Here is a 24,259-nt window from a genome sequence, read left to right on the forward strand (position 1 = left end):
CCCATATCAGTCCTGGGGATAATATGCAGCAGCGAGTAGAAGACGACAGAGAGAAGGATGGAGAGGAAGAACGAGAGAGAGAGAGAGAGAGAGAGAGGATGAAAGGAAGAGAGAGTGCTTGCGTGCCTCTCTGTTGTGAACACAGGGGTGGAGACGGAGGGAGGCAGAGGAGGGGGCGGGGTGGTGGTGGGGGGGGGGGGGGGGGAGAGGAGCATGATTCGGTGAAGTTTATATTTAGCTTCCTGGTCGGGGGAGAGGCAGAGCAGGGAGCTGCTGAGTGGGTTAGAATTATCACTGAGGGGAATCGACGGACGTGTCGTTCCGCTGTTACACACTTCACAAGAAGATGCTTTGTGACTGGGGCTCTGCCTCTCCCTTTCACACACACACACACACACACACACACACACACACACACACACAGAACCAGTACGGGTGTCTCTATTGCTCTCTGGTATAGTACAGTTCTACTTCATTTATTTGATTCAGTGTCTTCATTTACATAATCTCATCATTATTATCATTATATCTTTTCGGGAGGAAGGGTGGAGGGCAGGAGGTGGAGGGCAGGAGGTGGAGGGCTGGAGGTGGAGGGCAGGAGGTGGAGGGCTGGAGGTGGAGGGCAGGAGGTGGAGGGCAGGAGGCTTCGCTGTAGCAGCTGCCGGACACTTCTGGAGGAAAGGAGGACCGGCGGGAAGGGTAGGATGAGGAGGCCCAAGGAGGAAGAGGTGATGAGGGACGGGGGAGGTGAACGCAGGTGAGAAGAGGGTGACAACCGGAGACGAGGAGAAAGCGATGAAAAAACAATGGGAGAGCAACAGAAGGAGGAGAGGAAATAATATCAAGACGGCGTGGCAAGAGGCAAAGCGGTCCTATTTTTAGGGTTTACCAGGGGGACCGTAAGGTGACCGCAGGGGGGGGCGTGTAGCTCTGGCCCCGGCTTAGAGGAACCACACTGTGACCAGATCCTGCAGTACAACACCTAGATACCACGTTACCTTGATCGGAGTCAGTAAATAGTGAGGCTGGCTGATTGCCCATTCATGTTCAGTCAGGCCTAGCTGGGGAACTCTATCCAGGCCCGAACGGTCTCATGTTCAGTCAGGCCTAGCTGGGGAACTCTATCCAGGCCCGAACGGTCTCATGTTCAGTCAGGCCTAGCTGGGGAACTCTATCCAGGCCCAAACAGTCTCATGTTCAGTTAGGCCTAGCTGGGGAACTCTATCCAGGCCCGAACGGTCTCATGTTCAGTCAGGCCTAGCTGGGGAACTCTATCCAGGCCCGAACGGTCAGCGTTGCTCTCGCACCAGGAGGCCACTCAGCCTCAAGCGAGACAGAGAAAACAGAACCTTGTCTACTTCTCTTTGGCTTTTCAGTCACTCAAAGTCAGAAATGTGTCCTGCTCGGTGACACATCACCATGTGGTCCACAACAGCGGGACTAGCTAGCTACAAATGTTCGCTGTACTTGGCCGGAGGAAGCCATCCTCCGTCTGGCTTTTCTTTGAAAAGGCCTTGTACACTGTGTAGCCTGGAGCCAATGCTAGCGTTACACCGAAACAGCCTGACATCACCCAGGTCAGACGTGCTAGTCTACAACACAGTCCCCAATGCCAGACATAGCTAGCTAGTGAAACAGAAGCAGAGGATTAACTTCCTCAGCTTCATTATGACTGCTTTGGTCCTGAACATGACTTTCCACGACTTTGACTTAAAGTGCTTACTCTCTCAGATAACATGCAATCAGTGTGCGTGGCTGTGTTTGTGTGTATGCATGCATTCACTTGTGTGTACTAGCTCAAGGTGCCTTTGCCACGGGATATGTGTGCATATGAAGTCACAAACACACATTTGTCATTCTATCCCTGTGGGGACCTGAGACCTAAACCTAATCCAGAAACCCATGTTCCCTATTCCCTAGCCCTGAACCTAAACCTAATGTTTGCCTTAACCCTGTACCTAACCTAACCCTAACCTTAACCTCAAGGAATTAACTGTAATGCCTGAACATAACCAAAAAGGACCCTAACCTGTAACCTGTAACACTATCCCTATGTGTACATATTTCCCCTAAACCTAACCCCTAAAAAAATCTGAAATCACATTTTCACTAATGGGGAGCAGTTAAAAACCTTGTAGGGACCGATTAGTCAAGTGTTACTATCTTTGTGGGGGGCCCAAATGTGCACATGTGGATCACACACAGAGACAACAGACTGGGAGATAGAAGGATAATTAGTCCCCACCTCGTTCCCGTAGGTTGCGGAACAGCTTGGACGTCCCCTGCCACACGGCTGGTGTATCTATCAAGATCTTCTCCAGCTCCTGAGGGAAACAGAGCATGTTTACAGACACACCAACACCCCCACCCTGGTGTAATAGTCTTGACCAAAAGTAGTGCGCCAGAGTAGGGCCCAATTTAACATGCAACTCATGAGTCAGGACTCTTAAACTTCTGTCTGACATTAAAAACCTGCCGTTGTTGATTTATGCTATACAGCACGAGTCGGGACTGTAACCTCCTGCCTGACTGTAACCTCTGACGTCATGTAGCACTGTCATAAAGCCTGCAGCATTATGACATAATGACGTAGCACTGACACTGACACAAACCCTGTAGTATTATGACATCATTTAGCAATGTCTTTGACACAAACCTTTCAGTATTATGACATCATTTAGCACTGTCATTGACACAAACCTTTCAGTATTATGACATGATTTAGCACTGTCATTGACACAAACAATTTAGTATTATGACCTCATGCTGCACTGTCATTGACACAAAACCTGTATTATCGTGACATAGTAGCTTTGATCATGTTTGATGATGTACTCTATTTGATTTCACTGAACATAAATTCCCCTGGATACTAAATTACTAAAATGCAAATAGAAATGTTAAAAAAATAAATACTTGCAAAGCCTCCTGGGTATAATCATTCTAATGAGCTCCACCACTAAACAAGACCGGACAAAAGAGGTGATGTGGTGTGTTGCCAATATACTGATATGGACCACATAGCCTGAGGCCTTAGCTGTAGACCGGGTTGATCGAGTGCTGAATGTGAACTGACTGAAAACCGTGGGATATGAGACCCTGTTCCACAGGTATAACATCACTTTTTACTGCTATAATAGCACTTGTAACCAGTTCATCGTAGAAATAAAGGCACCTAAGGGCTTCGTGATATAGGGCCAATATAGCATGTATACAAGGGCTGGACAGGCACCATATTGGCCGTATACAACACCTCTTTATTAAATCCAGCTTTTAATGAAACAGTAGATAAAAGGTTCTCAGACCTGTTTGGTGAGGGACCTCCACGGCTTCTTTTCTGGAGTAAAGAGAGAGACAGAGATGGAACGAACAGAGAAACCGGGAGAAAAAACAAAGGGACACAGAGCGAAGAGAGTGAAGGACAGGGGAGAGAGAGTGGAGAGAGAGGGAGACACAGGAAGAGGGAAAAAATAGAAGCGAGAAAGAGCAAGGGAAGCAGACAGACAGAGAGAGAGAGAGAGAGAGAGAGAGTGGGTGGGCTGGATCAGATAACATCGGGATGAGGAACTCTGTGGTCATGATAACCCACACATTCACAGTCAGCACAGAGCCATTCCAATCCCATGGAGCCCTGTCCTCATTGGCGCACTGGAGCTCTGTCTTTTAGTCAGGGGACAGTCTGGTTCAACTTCAAAGGAAACATTATAGGAGGGCTACGGGTCTGAGTGGGTGGAGTACAAACACACCGACGCGAGCGCCCACACACACACACACACACACACACACACTCACTTACACCTATACACACACGCACACGCTTTAAAAAGCCCCATCTATCCCGTTGTCAGCCTGGAGTCTGGCCTGCGTGACTAATATTAACCCCTCAGACTAAACAGAGTTAGGCACGTCTTTATCCTCTCTGGCGAGCGGCTAACTGTTAAGAGACCTCTCAAAGTGTAGGCCTTTAACCTGGCAGAGGGAGAAAAGAAACCACAGCCCATTCCCATTTACAACTGCCTTTCTCTCTCTCTCATTGCAACCCTACCACTAGCTGTCTCATGCAGGCAGTTTTGTGTGTGTGTGTAAGTGTGTTTATGTGTGTGTGTGTGTTTATGTGTGTGTGTACATTCAGAGAGGATTCAGAGTAGCGAATGTTAATCAGGTTGAACTTCCTGGGATTTAAGACTTCAGCTTTGCAGGGCTCGTGGGTATTCATTCAAATTCAATGCTTTGTTGTCTATAAGTATTGTGTTTTCATTAAGTGGGTCAGGAGTACTTATTCCAGATGATGTTGCTGAAATATTCCAAGTCTGTTCATGTCAATCTATATAAGCAATGCACAAAATATAGACCACAAAGTAAAACTTAATTTCACAATTTGTCGTGTTGGTAAATAAGCATTCGGTTAATGCAACTTTTTTTTATCCTAATAGGCACCATTTTGGATCTGAATGCTCCACAATGCACCAAGGTTAGAAATCCACCATCATGGAGCATTTGGAGCCAAGATGGAACAGCAGTTTCCTTAAAAAGCGTCATAAATAAGGTAACCGCGTCTCAGTAGCACATACTCTGGGGCTCACTCATGGTGACGGACTCTATGAAGTTCTGTGGGGTCATGTAGAGCTGTCCCTCATATTCCACGGAGCTGAACAAACGGAAGCGGTGTTCATGGGACGACATGTACACATCACCGTCCTCGAAGTCAAATGGCTGCGCCTGGCAACACACAAAAAGTAAACAAAGCGCTTGGTTATGCATTTGGAAATGTTCAATATATTGCGTACAAGAGCCTTTTCTGACCGTCCTGTAATGTATTTTTCAATAATACTTTTTTTTAATTCTCCCTATTTATATTCAACATCCTCCAAGCAAGCATCTGTACCATCAATACGTAAACCAGTTCCCAGAACCTCCTCTTGACAGTACTGTTGCTGCTCCAGGAATACGAAACTGATACCGTGGACTCTCCATGATGCCAGCTAAACCATTACCCCTCAATCTCAACCAAACTCCCTGTCCTTCTATATCTGTCTCTATCACTCTCTCTTCTTGCCTCCGTCCTCCCAACAGCGATGAAACAGAGAAGTCAAATCCCACCCTACAACTTGGCAAGACCTGAATAAGCTATGCTTTTGGAACAGAATAGCGTCGTTTGTAGAAATACAGTAGCACTGCTGCTCACACACGAGTGCGATTTCTGAAGATGCCAGCTAAAGCCATTACTGTGTCCTTGCTTTGAATGTGTCTGGGTGTATTCTCAGCGGCATCTTTACTGAGGTCTTTCTGTCTATAATTAGCAACACCTCTGGCTCAGTCACACAGGGCACACATGGAACAAACAGCTTGCCTGATTAAAATACAGCAAACTGCCACTGCGCAAATTTTGTTGTAATTAGAAACGTATCTAAATATAGGATTTACTTTGCCATGCCTGAAAAGGGAGAAAATGCAGAGAGTTTTCCTGCATTTCTGCTAGAGCCCAATTTGCATACAAATTCATTCACAAAGCCTTAATTAAGGTTTTTTTTATGGCATTTTTTCCCCACAGTCGTTAATTGAATGGAAAGAAATGGTTTTAGTTTTTGGCAGAGAAGCGAAGAAAAAAAGTCTCTCCTTGGTATGTTTTTCTGTGATTTTGGATAGCTCTGATCCTTTTGGCTCCAGAAATCAGAAACCAGTCGGTTTCTGCAAATAACGTAATTCATTGCAACTTCATTTGCTTTACAATCATGAAACTTCCAAATCCGCCATATTCCCGATGAATTATGAGTAATTCATGAGTAATTCAACAATTTCCGACGTATAACAGTTTACTGTAGAGCACTGCACTTTAACCCTAAGGGACTTCACCCCAACTGATAGGCCTACACCAGGTAAAGAGGCCTACACCAGATAAAGAGGCCTACACCAGGTAAAGAGGCCTACACCAGGTAAAGAGGCCTACACCAGGTAAAGAGGCCTACACCAGGAAAAGAGGCCTACACCAGGAAAAGAGGCCTACACCAGGTAAAGAGGCCTACACCAGGTAAAGAGGCCTACACCAGATAAAGAGGCCTACACCAGGAAAAGAGTCCTACACCAGATAAAGAGGCCTACACCAGATAAAGAGGCCTACACCAGATAAAGAGGCCTACACCGGGTAAAGAGGCCTACACCGGGTAAAGAGGCCTACACCAGATAAAGAGGCCTACACCAGGTAAAGAGGCCTATACCAGGTAAAGAGGCCTACACCAGGTAAAGAGGCCTACACCAGGTAACGGACACCCTGTTCCTGGAGTGTCCCAGTTACTGCAGGTCAATCAGGCAGCACAGCTACTTAAGTGAAAGGTTCAATCAAAAACATGAATTGTTGTAGCCTGCAGGTTGTTAGAAGCTGGGTTGATTGGCCTGGCCTAGGCGTTGCCTTGTAAATAGGAACGAGACCTATACAAATATCAGTAAAATACTTACTGTGTGGAGCCTAAATTACTGTTTAAGTAATGGTATAAAAGTTAGAAAATGTACTCAAAAGCTTTTAGATCTCCTTTTAGATATTTGGATTTGAGTAATAGCAAAACATGCCCTTATAAGGCCATGTCAAAAACCAATATATCGTAACAGCATGAGAGCAAAAATAGAACTTCCTGTGGGGATGACTTGACGTTTACTTTCCACTACCAATCATGACATTGGAAAAAAACAGGACGTGCTGATAAAATCGAGAAATTAATGGATTTGTAATGTTACTGGGGGTAATATCTGCCTTTGGCAGTGCGGCTTCAGTTGTTGTAACTTGATCAAAGCAGCGCGCGGCTGTCATTTCAGCACGGTGTCAAGGGGAGAGCGCCATTCCTTCTTCAGGTGCCTCAATACCATAGGAAATAACGGTCCAATTGTTTTCGCTGTTTGGTCGGGAAACGTCACAACAAAATGAATCCGCTTTGGTAACAACTTCACTATTATGCCTTCTAGTCATGAGTACATGGTTCTCAAACTCACTCACTAAAAAATATAGGCTGACCTCTCATTCTCAGAGAACTCTCGCTGTTAACACATTCGTGACAGAGTACCTTAGACAGATTGCTCCAATTCTGTTAAACTAATGTCTGCGAATATAGTTCTTAATTGTTCCGACTGGGGTACGTGGCACATTTCAAAATAGTAACCTACCTTTTGCTGAGCTGTAACCGCAGGAAGGGAAGGAAGCAGGTCACGGCCACTGAAACTGTATCCCATCCTCGTCCTGCATCTCTGACCGTGCATTTCGTTGTAAAAATAAATAGCCACCGCTCCGCCGGTTGCGAGACACATCCCAAAAGACAGACATCTCCGAGTCCTTCCACCGGTTGCTGTCTGTGCGCCGAGGAGCTCGGATTTCGGAGCGCACCAGATATTTAGTCGGTTCACCACCGAAAAGAGTCTGCGAAAAGCGGCCATTTCTGTTGCTATGATGAGAAAATTGCAGGAAAACGTACACCCTCTCCTCGCGAGATGTGGATAATATAGTCTCACCCCGCTTCTCCCGACTTGAGGACGCCGTGGCTCCCACCAAAGTCCGATTGTGAGCTGTCCTCCAAAAGAGAAAGATTTGAGGCTCCAGTGGTTTTGGAAAAACACCATGAGGTGAAACTAAGTTCACTATGAACATATGTGTGTAATCGTATTGTAACATAGAGGCCAATTTTTTTTTTCTTTAATCGGTGCCGGTCCCATGCAAAATATTACTAATCCTTTTGAAATATGTAAATGTTCTTCCCTCCTCTATTCGCTTCCATTTCCCATTTAGAATTGCCATATGTAAAGCATTTGCATTTATTGCACATCTATACATTCCACTTGTACATACACATACTTAATATGCCTACTTGTAAATGTTCTGCCCTCCTCTATTTGCACTTGGTTAGCCGCAAACTGCATTTCGTTGTACTGTACTTTTTCAGTGACAATAAAGTTGAATCTAATAAAAAAAAAAAGCTCAATTAAACAAATAGGTCACGTGTTTAACGATGTCCACGTTTCACTGTGGGTTATAATATTTTACGGAGTGTAAGGTCAACATTTCTTTAGAAGGTTTTGTATAGGCCTAGAAAAGGTAAGGCAACTTTACTAATCATGATCTTGTTTTTCCCCGTGATGTTGCACAATAACTTCTTACAACTGGATCAAGGCAATTTAAGTAAGACAGATATTAAGAGAACAAAGATTGATGCATTTGACTACAACCTAATGCCTAGTATCTCAATGCTAAGCCGATGGCTTCTTCAAGTTGTCTTTGATGCCTGCAACCACCTGGTCATGCAAAGGCCTGTGTGGTTTTTCTCCGAACTTCGTTTACAAAAAACCCCAGATCAAACAATCACGCAATTACTTAGCACGGAGCTCCACAATGTGCAGTAGGATATCTTTACATGTGACTCTAGAAACAATTAATTTAATTCCAACGCCATCACGAAATTTGGCACCTAATTGACGTCTTCATTGTTGCGCATTGATCCGGGCGCGCGCATCGGGATTGATCTCTTCTGCGTGGCTCATCGATTTAATTTTAAGGTATTTTTTGGAAAATCATAAATACTAATGAGCCCTGGGAAGCCAAAAGGGAAAGAACGGTCCCCAGAGAGACGTGTTGATGAATGACCTAGGAGTAGAAATGGTCACTAGGTCATTTGGAACCAGTCGATTCCCTGGGCCAGGCGGATGTACTGCCTTGCTGGTACCCTATTCTACCGTGGCAGAATCAATTCACTGCGGTACACCTTAGAGAACAGGCCTATATATAGGAGTCTTTAAATATAGGACTGCTATGTCTATTTCATGCTCTGTCTGATACGGCTATATCCATGCCACGTCATGTCAAAATCCACGCAATATGCCTATATATTTAGGGAAAATGAATTTATTTGGATAGACAACAGGTTATTCCTAAGCGTGTATAGCTGTGTTGATCTATTGGGTTTCTTTTTCTGGGGGAACTCTCGTGTCAAGTATCTGGGTATTTTGAAGCTATATGTTCAAACGGGTTTATTTCTTCCAAGTTCCCCCTGACTGTTGTTGGTCCTCTTACAAGATCTCTCAACTTTGATCGTTCTGGTCTTTGATACCTATCCTTTTTAAGACCACAATTAAGAACAGCGTGTTCAAAGAGGCCATAAGATCAGTAAAGGATTGACAGTCAAGTGATGCCGTTCACAGATGCGCGGCAGGTTATTAGGGGTTGTTTCCCAACGCGCCGCGTAACAGCCGTTGGATTACAAAACAAGCACAGCAATAAATCAACATCTGTGTGCGCAAATGACGCATATGAATGGGAAGTTTTTCCCTCACATCCAGCGGGAACCGACTGCACCTGAGTCACTTGCGTCTTAGGGTTGTAATGCGTTTAGGATGGTAGCAATTGCCAACACCCAATACTGACAATATAAGGGTATTTATTTGTAGAGGCATAAAACTCTCCAGTCTGTGGAGGCATAAAACTCAACTCAAAGCACCGCCCCTCATTCCCTGATCAGTGGTTTCACCCCCACCCCTCTATTACCTTTCCACCTGCCATACATCTTCGATTCACACACACTCACAAACATACACACACGTTTACGCAAACACACATACACGAAAACACACATACACGCAAACACACACCTACTTATTTACGCACGCACGCACACACACACGCACACACAGGCACGCACACACCTCTTCCCAGGATCACTGGCTGCTCTCGTCAATAGTGCACCAAACCACTTGAAGCCAGCCACGGAAGCCGTAGTGTTCTGTACTGCGCATTCCCCCGCGACACCGTGGAGACAAAATCTTGACTTATATTGCGTTATATTAATGGATCAACTCTCCTTGACTTCTCTCTCACTGCTTTCCTTGCTAATCGCCTCACAGTACTTTTCATAATCCGTCTATGGGATGATGATGACTGCGCGATGCCGATGAAACTGAACATCAAAGGTGAGAAGACGATCAAGGACCAAGGAGTTGTTTCAAAAAGAAATCTATAAAGCGCCCATTAGCATACGCGAGAGGACATTTACATACGCGGAATATATTTAAAGTGGAGCTCCTCTCACGCTCGCACTCTTCATTTGCTGCACGCAGTGAACACGAGCTGAGCACACCCCCGGTAACCGCATCAACGACTGCGAGGGGAGGCAAGCCCAAACATACGGAGCAAAGGGGAGTAGCCAGAGGTCGAGAGAGAGGAGAGCATGTGCTGAACGGAGGATAAACGGATAATACACGGATGTAAATAAAACGTGCACTGCAAGAGAGAGAAAAACGCATTTGGTGACTGCGCAAAACAGATTGACTCTGGAAGAATAGGAAGCTACACAGCACGTTAACTTTTCTACCGGGTTCGAGCTGCCTGGTTGTGAAGCTTGCTGAAGGTTGTTTCTGTTTTTTTAAACGGTTTTTGTGATGGGGGCAGTGGGCGAGGTGGGAACCTTGTCCTCACACGGTCTGGATAGCTTCGGACATGGATCGCATTTTGTCCTGACGCCCGCGGGGGACACCACCGGACTGATGAACGAGCACCTTGTGTCTGCCGAGAGGCTGTCGCGGAGCACTCCGTCGGATCTGACGCATCTGAAGGGGATTCTACGGAGGAGGCAGCTGTACTGCAGAACCGGGTTCCACCTCGAGATTCTTCCTGATGGCACAGTGCAAGGCACCAGGAAAGACCACAGCAGATTTGGTAAGATACCAGACAACATTTTGGATTAATAATGTAGTTATGATACAGTTATGAAAGCATTAGTACTTCTAGTTTTATTGTCATTATACCTCAAGATATTACGAATATGATTAGAAATATTATATTCTAAGTGCTGTATCCTATAATAAATCTGTCATTGTTATGATTTCTCTGAATACACAGGACTACTTCAATTGCATCCTGTCTATAATATATGCATGTTTTTTGTGTCAATGTTACTTCCCCAGACACCTTATCATATCTTGGCACATTTTGCAACACACCTCATTTCCTCAATGGAGATTAGATTGGCAGAATTTCTTTAGCTTTCCTGACAGATCTCTTTATCAGTGAGATTGCAAATAATGCGCACAGATAACAGCTTCCACAGACCACGAGTATGAATTTCATTTTAAGAATTGAATGGTCACACTCTACGACCGGCCCAACTCATGGCTGCCATGAGCTTCTGACCTCTGACAGTTCCTAACTCATGATATCTGATGGTTTGCAGGCATCCTGGAGTTCATCAGCTTGGCTGTGGGGTTGGTGAGCATCCGGGGGGTGGACAGTGGCTTCTACCTCGGCATGAACCACAAGGGACAACTCTATGGCTCTGTAAGTACTCACCACCGTACATACTGCCTTCATAATACCTGCATATAGCCAACAAAGAACCTTCACATAGCCTACACAATACCTATATATAGCCTACATGCTACCTTCTAATAGCTTACATACTGCCTACATATAAAATACATATATCCTACATACTGCCTACATATAGCTGAAAAACAGAGGCCAGCAGCAGTATTTTAGGCATCAGTTGAAATAGATTGCTGCCTCCTTTATTCTGATTGTGATATGGGACCATGATAAGACATAGCCAGCAGGGGGCGCACATTTTGTGCACAACGGTGTGTGTGTGTGTGTGTGTGTGTGTGTGTGTGTGTGTGTGTGTGAACTACCCTAACCCCCGCTCTCCCGACTCTCTTTGTAGGAGAAGCTGACAGCCGAGTGTGTCTTCCGAGAGCAGTTTGAAGAGAACTGGTACAACACGTACTCGTCCAACCTCTACCGCCACGGCGACCGGGGAGCGCACTACTTCGTGGCGCTCAACAAGGACGGCACGTCCAGGGACGGCACCCGCTCGCGGCGACACCAGCGCTTCACCCACTTCCTGCCCAGGCCCGTGGACCCCGACCGGGTACCGGAACTCTACAAAGAGGTCCTGGGACACAGCTGAGACCCAGCGGGGGGTGTGAGGGCGCTTGGCAACCAACACGCTGTGTCTCTCAGTACTCTCCTGTGAAGGGTCTGCATGTCTTCAGTCTTCCCTATGGCTTCCTATGGAATCAAAATGGAGGACGGGTCACCTGGTAGCTGTGGGAGGGATACAGTGAGATGTGGTGCCAGGCTTCGGGGTCTGCGGTCCGCATCCACCCTCTGCCCTCCAGTATGTAGCCCCAGGAGAAAGGAGGATAACTGTTGAGGGGGGGGGGGTTTGGGGGCAAGAGAAAAGCTGTTTTTATTTTGGGCGCAGTGTTGGAAGTTGAAGAGGATCGGGTGAGGGGATCACCTCCGGAGCTGCTGATGTGATCTTTTTTTCCGGAAGGTTCCTCTTTAACCTTAGTTGCGCAGGAGTTTCTGATTGGTTGATGAGATGAGTTGATGAGAAGAACAGAAGTTCCTCCAGTGGAGTGTAGACATTGTTTTCCTTTGTGGTACCCCTAGGTGGACTGTTCCGATGGAACGTTCTAGAAGACTTGTGAAGGAATTCTGTTCCGTAACTTCTGTGGCTGCATTCTCTACCCTGACACAAGCATGGATGAGAAAAACAAGACTTACAAAAATAACCTTCACCTGTTTCTGTTTTTTTTATTTATGCATTTTTCTGGGACATATATTTATTTTATATATTTATTTATTTTAAGAATATATTTTTACAGGTATACATGAGATACTGAAAAGAAGCCATGAGAGATTTATTTTGTGCCACCGTGTAAAGTACTGCATTTGATGTATCCTTTCAAACTGACTGAAGAAAGTATTTTCCTATGAGTTTGTATTCAGAAAGTGATAAGTGTAAAGCCGCATTGTCACTATTCTTGAGCTTGTCATCATCTGGGCTGTCCATGCTTCTCAGAAAGGGCCTGAGTTCCACTGGGTTCCAGTGAAGAATAAACCTGTTTAAACGTCACTACCCGCAGTCTGTTGTCTTATTACAAACACAGTAGCATCCATTCTCCACATTGAAACTTAGTTTTACTACAATTACATAATTGTAAACTATGAAGACACCATATATTCATGCCGGCTGATGATGTATTGTGGACTCGTAAAACAAGGAAATATTCCCTTATTGATAACTGAGATATTAAATGCAAAAATCACCTAATAACACTGTAGGTCTAAGAGAATTGTATTCTCTCCTCTGCCTAGTCCTAGGTCTCTCCCTTAACTCTAGATTAGGATCTTTGGTTTTGCGAGGGTGACACCTGCTATAAACGATTCGTTCACATCTGATACAGAAGCCGAGCGACCTCAGAGCCTCGACCCTGCCCAAGGCCACCCACTGGATCGCAAAACACCCGCAGAGAGCTGACTCGCAGTCCCGAAGGACACGCTAGCACCCATCTAGTGCGCTTGTAGAGTCCACGCTGCCATCTAGCGCGCTGCATGTGGGACTTGTGGTTTTCCCTTGGCCCCGGGTTCGAAAAGTGGCGCGGTAAACGCGGAATGGGGCGCATCTCACGCGCTCCTGGAATGAGGGAAGGGTCCGGGTCAGGGCCGGAGAGGGAAGAAAAGCAGCAACCCGTCCAAGAAGAGTCCCACCCCCTTCTTCCTTTACCGTTGCCGCGGTGACAGACAACGCAAAGGCCCCCCCCCCGAGGGATTCAGCGTTTTCGTTTTCACGGTCCGGCAGACTGCCTCCGCGATTCGCTGCCCTTCGTGCGGGTGCTGGCCCAGTGTTGGACCCACTTGGGCCGTGTTGGAGAGCAAGGCGCGGCCACATGGATACAATGTCTCGTTTCAAAGGGCACGGGTTCAGGGTGTGTTGAGCAGGCCTTTCCAAAACAACCTCACCTCGATAGGGGGGTCGTGTCATGAGCAGTGAGAGGATGGAGGGTGTCTGAGTACCAGCATGGAGATTGGGGGAGTGGGGGGGGGGGGGGGGGGGGGTCAGAGGAGTAAAAAAAAAAAAACTTTTGTTTTGTCGGTCATGGTTGTCTTCTCTCTGCAGACAGCTCTTTGAAGATGTTTTTGAGGGGTGTGAAATGTATGTGTAAAGTAATCGTACCTGCGTGTGTGTGTGTGTGTGTGTGAGTGGCTCTCTTCTGATGATAAGCCAGGGGTTCTCCAGACTGGCAGCCTGTCTGACGGCTGCTGCGATGTGTGTGTGTGTGTGTGTGTGTATGTGTGTGTGTGTGTGTGTCTTTGACAACCGCAGCACCTCAGATGCCTGTGTCTTAAGTGAGCCAATTTGTTACAACTTAGAGATAAACCTGCAACAACAGGAAATGTGAAACGCTGTTAATTATCTAGAATTCATGGAAATATTTTTAGGGGGACTGAACCATTTGCTCTTGGAAACAAGTGGAAACAAACTTTAGAAATCTTGAATGCTCTCTGAGTTTGCATTTCCTGCCGTTTTACAGAAAACAAAACGCAGGAGGCTCCACACCCAGTTTCGTCATAGCCCGTGTCTGAGCAAACGCGTGCTCATCCGGAAGCGACGTCACTCGGATTTACATATGCGTGAACAGGGAGACGCGCAAGCCTCAGATCCGCAAATGGAACACAAAGCGTTCTCCCGAGGGTTCTGGGTGCGTGCGTGCGTGCGTGCGCACGCATGTTTTTGTGAGTGAGTGTAGAAAGACGGAGAACGAGAGGACAGTCATGTAACGTTGTTCGAGTTGAAAAAAAAAATCCCTGTGTTCCCCATGTGTTCCCTGTGTTCCCCTTGTTCCCCGTGTGTTCCCCATGTGTTCCACGTGTGTTCCCCGTGTGTTCCCCATGTGTTCCCCGTGTGTTCCCCATGTGTTCCACGTGTTCCGTTGGGTGTGTGTTGTTTTTTCTCAGGCAGGTGTGGAAGTCAGTGATCTCTCGCCTTACATATCTGCGGCTAAAGCAGCCTGCACAGGTGTTCCTCCTGCAATCACCAAAGTACGCACACACGCGCGCGCGCGCGCGCACGCACACACACACACACCACTCTCTCATCTTCCTTGTTGTTCTGCTCCATAGCTGATAGTTGGTTCAGGTGAGGTGGGTCTCAAAACATGAAAAAAAAAAAAAAACTTCAAGATGTCTGACATGTTCGGATTGTAAATCCACTCCGGAACCGACTCTCTCCCAATTCGCAGAGAGCGATGTGCCTCAGACGGCATCGACGTACATTGCTTCCTATCATTAGAGCTGAGAGGCAGCGCTCAAAAGCAGCACAGGAAGTTCATCACTAGAGCATTGAGTACAGAGGGAATATCAAGTAGCTGCATAATCACTGTTTTTACCTTCAGATGAAACCCCAAACCCCCTCATATAAAACCCCTTATATAAAACCCCAAATTAAACCAGGGAGGGTGAGAACCAAGAAGTGCTTTTTACCAAATAGCACTCTACTCCCTGTATATTAACAGTATTTTGGTCCAATGTAGCTGGGGAACTGGATGACATTTAGGATTCAGACCATGTGAAGACCAGGTGAGTGTATAAGGAGGTAGATCAGGGACAGACAACACCCACACGTCTATCAGACACACACACACACACACACACACAAATACATACATACCATCATAACACATGATCAAACACCATGACTGAAAAACTATGGATTGGGAATATATATATAATTTTATGACAGAGAGATACATCCAGACGAGACAGGATGAATGTAAAACCACATAGGAGAAAAGGAAATGTGTCCCTTACATTATCCAACAAGCTGTGGCGGTGGCGCAGTTTGACAGAGAACATTGAACACCCATTTCCGGTCCACCATCCAAGCTGCTTTTTTTTCTTATGTAAAGACAAAGTGCGTGATATGATTTGGTTGGGTTTGACTGCATATTTAATCAAGCTTTGGAAAAATCAGTCCAGGTGTTCAGAATAGCCTCAGTGAACTCACACGCATGCATTCACACAGAGTCCTGATAACAAGCATAATGCATTCATGATTAAAAGAACAGTTGTGGCTTCGTGTGTTTTCACAGTGGGACCGATTCTGACTCTAAACGTGTGTTTTATGTCTTAGTAGATAGATGAAGCAGAAGGAGTAGATTGAAAGTGATTGCCAAACCGTTCCCCAGAGGAGTGTGTCTGTGTGTGTGTGTGTGTGTGTGCGCATGTGTGTGTGTTTTTGGTGTATTCTTGCTGTTGAAACTCATTTGCATGGGCTTATTGTGGACGTGGGGTCTTGTCAATGCTATGGATTCAGGCACGAATTTGCTTTTAAATTCTTAATAATGAAGAAAGTCATCCATTACCTTACGGGACAGACTGGGGAAGAATGGAGGGAGAGAGAGGGATGGAGATGGAGAGGTAGAGAGATAGAGGGAGAGAGGGAGGAAGAAAGCTGAGGCGGCTCAGTAACACTGTCCATCAGCCCTCCGAAATGGACCTCATTCCTTAAGCCTGGTAGATTTCTACTGAATCGGCACGATCACTGAGGCCTTGTCGATCTTGTAACTACAACTAATGCCTCACTCCAACAGCTCCCCTGCCACCGACCTGGGCTCGAAACATTAGGAAGTATAACGACACCAGAAGCCCTTATCAGTACTGCTAGCATGTTGAGAAACCAGCCACACTGTTGGCCTGTGTGGGTTAGAACGCACAGTAATGAATAATGTGCTGTGGCCAGCCCCAGGCTATGGGAATGACAGGGGGGGTATTTCCCTAGTCCTGTAGACGGGATAGCACACACACACACACACACACACACACACACAGACACACACACACTCACACACACACACACTCCACTACTCCCCCTGCTCTTCTAACTCCCAGGCTATCTGGTGGAAGTAATTAAAACAAGTGAGGGTAAATTGAAGCATATTGAACTCATCTCTCACCCGCCCTGCCGCCCCGCCCCCCCTCCATAGATCTCTCGCCAACCACTATTGATCCTAGGGAAGAAGTCCCTCCGCGGGGGGGGGGGGCTAGGGCGGCCTCCTTCTCCGCATTGTGCGCCTAGGATTCATGTGTTCATAGAGTGCTTTGGCGAGTGTGTGTGTGTGTGTGTACGTAGGGCTGTGTATGCACGAGTGTGTATGCATCATACGTGTGTGTGTGTTTTTGCATCCAGGATTCCGCTGCGTGTGACAAATAGAACATCAATTACAGCTGGATCTTCATAAACTCATTCCAGCCAGTCCGCCGCCCTCATACCCTCCACCTCTCAGTCTCCCTCTCCCTCTCTCTCTCTCCCCCTCTCACTCCCTCTCTCTCTCCCTCTCTCTCTCCCTCTCTCTCCCCCTCTCCCTCCCTCTCTCTCTCCCTCTCTCTCTCCCCTCTCACTCCACCTCTTTATATCTCCCTTTACCTCTCGTACTAGCCAGCTCTCTCCCTCGCTATCTCGTGGCCCTCTCCTTCTCTCTCCTGCCTGAAGCCCTATCCGTCTCGTAACATGGGTAATGATTTGAGCTAAATGAGAATCCTCCAACTCCCCACCCTCTTTAGATGAGTAGATCAGTGAGGTCATCACATGCGCAATCGGTCAGAGGAAAAACCCTGCGGAATAACTCCAGAAGATTAGAAACATGTGAAGCCTTGGTTAACTCTTCATAAGCCACAATAAACCCCGTATAAAGGCCTTCACAGATGCTTTCGCAAAATTCCTATCTACGCTCTCTTTTTGCTCCCTCAAAATCTGCCCACCCTTTAATCGCTACCTGTCTTTCTCTTCCTTCTCCATCTTTATTTCCCTTGTTTACCCCTGTCTCCCCCTTGCCCTCTTTCTTACTCCTTCGCTCATTCGCTCTCCGTCTTAAACACACTACACTGCAGAAACGCCTCCCTCCCTCCCTCCCTCTCAGTGGGATCACAGCGGTGGATATCAAACAGCCTGGACCCACCTGTCAGTGCGGGCAAGTCAGCAATTAAACCTCCCGCAGCCAGACATCAGATAAATCACCCAGCGAGTGGGGGAGAGGGGTGCGGTGTAGGCGGGGAGAGGGGTGCGGGCAAGCCCCTGCAAGCCCGGCCCGTGAGAGGCCCGGGGCCGGGAGAGGAACAACCGCCATGGCCTCGGCCTCTCCGAGGCCCACGCGGATGACGGCAGATCGCCCTCGTTCGTAGAGATGATTCGTGGGTCCCGACGGAACGTGTCGTCTCTTGGATAGCGAAGAGAGCCTCTTACGGAGGACGGGAGCGGCCGTGGGACATTTCGGAGGGGGCCGGATTCTTTCCGGGGCAGGGGGCCAGTAGCTGTGGGACGACTGGAGAGGGTGCATGGGTGAGACGTAGCCGTGCACTGGTGGAAAGGGTGACTGAATTTGTGAATGAAACACTGCTCTTCACCTACCTCGCCACAAACAGAGACAGTGGAACGTGGGTGTGTTTGAGCGTGTGTGTGTGTGGGTGTGTGTGTGTGCGGGACCAAGACGAAACCCAGCCCAGGCTGCTGTGACCTGCTAGAAGGTAAACAACATTTTTAGATGGAAGGAAGGGGGAGTTTACTTCAAATGCAGCAGACGGTACGAAACACACACACACACACACACACACACACACAGCCTGACGTGCTGAAAGTGGCTGGGTAGAGGAGAGGAAACTCCCTAACTAGGAAAACCAGGAATCTGATGTGATTGCGTGTGTGTGTGTGTGAGATTGTGTGTGTGTGTGATTGTGTGCGCGCGCGCGTGTGTGTGTGTGTGTGTGTGTGTGTGGACAAACATGCTCATAAGTGTGCCTGTCCGTCTTATATAAGCACTCACCGAACCTTCCTAAGAGGAAGAAAAATAAAACCATTCCCTCAGTTGCCGGATAGAACCTTGGGAAGGGAAAGACGAGTAACCCCCAGACATGTCAGTGTACAGTCCACGTGGCGTGCCTTCCATGTCATCACCCACGGAAACCCGTCAGTGACACCGGCTTTGTCCACACGCACCGTACCGCCTAGTCTGAAGTGAACCGCCGCCGCCCGCCACAGAAAGGATCCCTCCTCACCTGTAAGTGAGCCGGAATCCAGGCGGTGAGGGAGGCGCGGAACAAAAAGCGCAGTGCGGTAGGCCACGAGGACGCCCGCTCCACCAAAACAACCCCCCGGTGACTCACGCGACGGGCCGCACTCCTCACCCGACGGCCGCGCGGCGTAATGTGCGGTGAGGTGCATTTGTGTGTGTGTTGGCGCGCGTGCTGGGGCGGGGGGGGGGGTGCTGCGCAGTGAGGCGTGTGTGGTTGTATGGTTGTGTGGTTGTGTGTGTGTGTGTGTGTGTTTGCACTGACTGGTACAAGTCTGGGGGTTAAGTCAAACTAGGGGTGGTGAACAAACACCTTTAAAGGATCCGTCCCCTAGAACTTTTTGTACAGATAAACCCTCGCCTAACACCCCCCCCCCCTCCCCCTCAACTCCCCCCGCCCCCTCCGTACACACACACACACACACACAGCTTACAAGGTGACCCTTGCTTACCCCAGAAAACCTCCAACACGTGTTACACAGCTGAAGATTCGGGCCTGGGGGCTCTTGGTACAGTGTTCCTCTAAACCCTGATGTTGACAGTGTTCGACGGCGCTGAGATCAAATAGGTCCTAATAAGTCTGTCAAAGCAGGGCGTTTTCCTCCGACGCAACTCGCCGAGAGGGGCGGGGGCAGAGGCACGAAAAGGGGCGATTTAAGTTTGGTGTCCTCTCTTTCTGGAGGTGGAGACCGCCGCGGCGTATCGCCGGGTCGCGGGGGGCATGGGTGCGCGTTTTACGGGGATCGTGCTCACGAGACGACGTTCAGACGCGGGCCGCGAGCGGGGCAACAACGAACGACGTCGCCCAGATAACATGCCCGTAGGCCGTTACAAATGTTCCCAAACAGGTGAGAACATTCGGGAGGGGCCCCCCTGCAGCTAGGCCTTCTCACCTTTCCATTAAAGAGTATTGACACAGCCTCAACTCTAATGGGCCATTCAAGTCTGCCCACCAGATAAGGCGGTATACCTGTCCCATTCATTCACGCACTCGGGGATCCCCGACCGAGATAAGACCCAATTGGACAGGGCCTTGATACAAGTCCGGCCTTAAGAGGTCCGGCCACCCGAATCGCCGTCCTAACCGTGACGGCGCACAAAAAAACGAGCCGCCCCAAAATAAACAGGGCACCGGGATCACGTTATGTTGTTCTTTCCGACGGGAGCTGTTGTAATACCGGATGGAGGAGCGCGTGTGCGCGGCGGGCGGGGGGGGGCTTCGGGACAGGAGTCTCATTGAAGGGCATGGAGCATGCACAAGACAGCGAGCAAATACGCACGCCGAGGGGAAGAGCACGGACAAAGAGGTCCTTTGTGGGAGCCTCAGCAGTCTCCGATATCAAAGAAAAGAGCAGCCAGATACCAAGGACGGGATATGGGCCCGGGTAACGGCTGAAAGACTGAGGAAAGGATGGAGAGGAAGAGAGAGACGTGGAGATACAAAGACAGAACAGAGAGATGAGCAAAGACCGAGAAAGGGAGAGATACAGAGAGATGGGGGGTGAGGTTAAAGTTCAACCTTTAAATATGGATCAAAACAGTGTTATGATTTACCCGTGACCTGGGGTTAGACCTTGGGTGAGGCCTGAGGATTGACCTGAAGTTAGAGCTGGACCTAGGCCTGGAGGCTTGGGGTTAGTCCCGCTTTGGACTTAACTGGTTTGTTCTGTGCTTAGTCCTATTCTTTATTTTGACTGTTTCGTTCCTTTACATACGGTAAGCTCTTGAATTACTTATTCTTGTGAAATTCCTGTTTCATATCCTTGCAGTGTTTTCAAATCGGAATTTTGGATAACTTCCCGAATTATTTTTCCCAATTTTACTTGAACCGACACAGAATTGTCCCTTCCTCTGCTCCATTTCAGGGCCCAGGGTGATGAAAGAACGACAGACATTGAGATGACACAAAAAAACGATCGACATAAACGGGGGCGAAGCAGTCTTCTGAACTCCCGATTCCTCCCAGTCAGAAATTCCTTTACGGTGACCCTGGCCCACGACTGAAGGATCCACATTACGTCTCCACTGCAGTCCTTCAGCAGACGCTCTTATCCAGAGCGGCTTACTGGCTGTTTACTCACCACAAACGCGTACTAGGTGAAAATACTGTGCTGGAGACGGCTTTAATGACAGCCTAGGAACACGACCCACTGACAGAGCGGGCTGAATAGGGGGAGGGAGAGGGACACAGAGAGGAGGGAGGGTGGGGTGCCGGGGGGGAGGGAGGGAGGGATAGGGTGGGGGGTGGTGAAGTAATCGGGGGGATAGGTCCGTGCGATTCCACATGTGCGCTTGAATCATTATTTATTTAAATTTTCTGTCCCTCTCGCTTGACTTCTTAACCGCGCGCGCTGGTTGAAGAGAGGCCTCACCTGTCGCGAAGCAGGTGACGGATAAAATGCGATCTGATTAGAGACGGAGGGGCAGAGAGGGGAAAAGACGGGAAGAAGGAACGATAAAGGGAGAGAGAAAAGAATATGGACGTGTATCGCAGAGGTTTGGGGGATTTCCTCTCATTCCCTGGAGACTGACACATCTTAAAATAACACCTAATACCACACAGTCACTTTGATATCACGTAAGGATATGGTCTTAACCCCCGCATAAATCTAACCCTGTTAAGACACTGTGTGTTTTCCCCTCTATTACAGGTTCTCAGATGTGCTAATAGAACCATTCTCCATGGTAACAATGCACACATTTGGCTGTTTCCAGTTGTGTCACTGTCTCTGCTGTTATCAGTGTTGCGCACAACATTCCACACATCAGGCTAACAGGAATGAAGAGACACACAACCTCATTTTCTACCCAGCTAAAGCAAACTTCCATTTTGCTTCAGCCCTTTTCTATTTCCGAGGACTACTCCGGGGTCACTCTATCTGTTCCTTTCGCTCTCTCCATGTTGTTTACTTGAATCCATACATTTTCCATGCCCTCCCATGCGTTTCTATCGACAACAAAGACAAGCGGTGTCCGGGTGCCATCCATCATTTTCCAAAGTTACACAGCTATTCTCTCCACATTGGCCAAGGGCCTAAGTCCAATATTTCCACTACTTCTGCTGACCAGGCAAAACTTAATGCATTGTACGGAGACCCCATCTGTTTGTCCAAATGAGCCATTCATCTTGTACATGGCTTAGTGGTGTACCACAAGGATCAATACCGGGTCCTTTGACGTTTTCGACGCGGCACTGGGGAAAAGCAGTGTCATCCACCTCAGGGACACTGGAGCGGAATACAGTGAAGCAGATCGAACAGACGTTTGCCGGAGCCCACCTGACTGTTGCAAACAACTGGCACGGTCGCGCTAACGACGCGCGCACCCTGGTGATGTGTCGTAAAAAGCGAAAAACTAACACTGATGCGTCGGAAACCGATCGGTATGGATAGACACAGTCTGTGAACCCAGAGGGTGGCTTTGAGGGCATGCTTTTTTAAAGCTAAGTAATCGTCATTCCCAGAGAGTCACATACCTCTCTTTTTGGGGGGGGGGGGATTAACAAGGGGCTCTAAGCGGAAAGACAAAGACATGATATAGCGATACCTTTCTATGGTCCTCCAAGCATCAGAGGGAGAGAGAAGGGGACAAAGCTGGGTTTATGGGCCCCAACAAAAGGCCCCTTCAGCGGGTAGCCAACCTGGGAGGGACCAGTAAGGGAGGGCAGCTGGGAATCAGGGGGCCCCAGCTCCAGGGAGGACAGGTATCATGTAAGCCTGGGGAGAGGGTCCTTTCAGACGGACATTAGTGTCACCTGCAGCCCAGGCCTGATAACAGTCAGGTTTAGGCCCCGGGTAACCCAAGAAGGCTTTAATGCTGTCGGAGCATGATGGGAGAGCATGATGGGAGAAGACTACCTGAGATGAGGTGGATGTCATGGATCACAATGGATAAGCCCCCCCCCGCCCCCCCCACACACACACACACACACACAGACTCACTAAAATGACTGAAAATCCGGATTGGAGTCTGGATTAGCATCTCAAAGCCGTGTTGGGTTTGTCAAGCGCAATTTCATTTCCTAGGATGGAGAGCTCCATATGTCACGTTAATTTACGTTGGTTGTTCAACACAAGCCGGGCTTTTCTTTCCCCCGGTTGGGGTGTGGCAGGTGGGTTAGGACTACATACTAGTAACACCTTGGCAAATATTTTTGTACTCGCCATTTATTTAGCCATAAACACTATCCCATTGTGACTATCGCGTTCAAAAGATGGGAGGGGGGGGCGGTTGGAGGACTTACAGGAACAACACCACCTCAGACACAATACCCCGACGAGCAGATGAAAGACCCGAATAACTCCACCGACGAGCGGCCCCCATTGTTTCCCACACGCCGCCGCGTTCGTAAACAGAGATGAAGAGAAAGGAAAGTCCAAACAGTCATTAGACGTCTGACAGCCAGTGACACCGGGGCTAGCGAGTGAAGGAGAGGAGCGCCGGAGAGCCCGGCGGGGAGACATCAAAGCCCCGGGGATCACATGGACAGCTGGGGAGCCGGGGCTTTTCAAAGGAGACCCGGGGGGGGGGGGGGGGGGCGGGGGGACCTGTGTGCCCTCCCACCTGGCTCACGGGCCCCGGCGTACCCACGGCGACAGGGGGCACACGCGCGTACGGTAACGCCGCGCAGTCGCGGTCGCGGCCGTGGTCGCGCGCGGAGGCATGAACAAACGCGTGAGGGAGCAGAGGCAGGAGCACAGACGCACAAGTGAGCGCACACCCACACCCACACACACAGCCACACACACACACACACACCCACACACACATATACAAACCCTCTAAGGCGCTCTGGAAGGACTACTCCTGATTAGACACAGATAGCGGATGCCCATTGGCTGGTAATTTCCTGAACCAGGGTTTAATAAAGGGATAATATCTGCGCCGATAAAGGCTTTTGAAGAGTGCGCCGTAAATCTAACAGTGTCAGCTGGGATTTCCTGTAAGCCAGGGAAAAATGCAGTGTCTCTCGTTACTGACACCTGCTGGTCGACACTGGGACGGGGCATCACCGATGTGATCTCGCACGCCGACAGTAAAACATTCCTCCTGCCAACCTGGAGACAAAATCCTATTCATCTGTGGAGGTCAAGCCTCATCTGAAACTAACGAGGACAAACGCCGGGGTCGCTAAGGGCCGGTTTCACGGACCCAGGCAGACCTTAGTCTCGGACTAAAAAACCTCCACTTAAAAAACAAAACAAATGTGTGTGTGTTTTGGAGCCGTCTTAGTCTAGCCCCAGGACCAGTGGTGTTTTTTTGACACAGTGCCGCATGGGGATCAATGGCAAGGGTTCCCTATGAGCACCTCGAGCTGAGCTGGGCACCGGCGAGGGGAGGACACTGCGGGTGAGTGTAATTATAGTGTAATGGTAACAGGCTGGCT

The 24,259-nt window shown here is 48.4% G+C and overlaps 2 protein-coding genes across 11 annotated transcripts in view; one reads left to right on the top strand and one right to left on the bottom strand.

Moving 5' to 3' along the window:
• Positions 1-9,762, bottom strand: part of micu3a (mitochondrial calcium uptake family, member 3a) — a 33,980-nt gene extending 24,218 nt beyond the window's left edge. For 9 of the 10 annotated variants that reach the window (XR_003778104.2, XM_034291130.1, XM_010888454.5 and 6 more), the window contains exons 1-5: positions 9,676-9,762; positions 7,153-7,548; positions 4,572-4,719; positions 3,306-3,337; positions 2,246-2,324 (exon numbers count right to left, since the gene is read on the bottom strand). Coding sequence is in view for 9 of the 10 variants with exons in the window: in XM_034291130.1 (XP_034147021.1) it covers positions 2,246-2,324; positions 3,306-3,337; positions 4,572-4,719; positions 7,153-7,419 (526 nt within the window). In the remaining variant the exon portion in view is untranslated. The remainder of the gene's footprint in view (positions 1-2,245; positions 2,325-3,305; positions 3,338-4,571; positions 4,720-7,152; positions 7,549-9,675) is intronic. The other variant, XM_034291129.1, reaches the window with a different exon arrangement.
• A 437-nt stretch (positions 9,763-10,199) lies between these two features.
• On the top strand, positions 10,200-12,874 carry fgf20a (fibroblast growth factor 20a). The gene is made up of 3 exons (XM_010888453.3): positions 10,200-10,684; positions 11,199-11,302; positions 11,685-12,874. The coding sequence occupies exons 1-3, from the start codon at positions 10,408-10,410 to the stop codon at positions 11,928-11,930; spliced, it is 627 nt and encodes a 208-aa protein (XP_010886755.1). The 5' UTR covers positions 10,200-10,407; the 3' UTR covers positions 11,931-12,874.
• Positions 12,875-24,259: the final 11,385 nt, after the last annotated feature.

This window comes from Esox lucius, chromosome 25, assembly GCF_011004845.1.
Source record: "Esox lucius isolate fEsoLuc1 chromosome 25, fEsoLuc1.pri, whole genome shotgun sequence".
Lineage (NCBI taxonomy): Eukaryota > Metazoa > Chordata > Actinopteri > Esociformes > Esocidae > Esox > Esox lucius.

Coding starts and splice junctions, on each gene's coding strand:
- fgf20a (XM_010888453.3), top strand. CDS start 10,408: ATGGGGGCAGTGGGCGAGGTGGGAACCTTGTCCTCACACGGTCTGGAT. Junction 10,685..11,198: donor GAAAGACCACAGCAGATTTG/GTAAGATACCAG, acceptor GATGGTTTGCAG/GCATCCTGGAGTTCATCAGC. Junction 11,303..11,684: donor AGGGACAACTCTATGGCTCT/GTAAGTACTCAC, acceptor CTCTCTTTGTAG/GAGAAGCTGACAGCCGAGTG.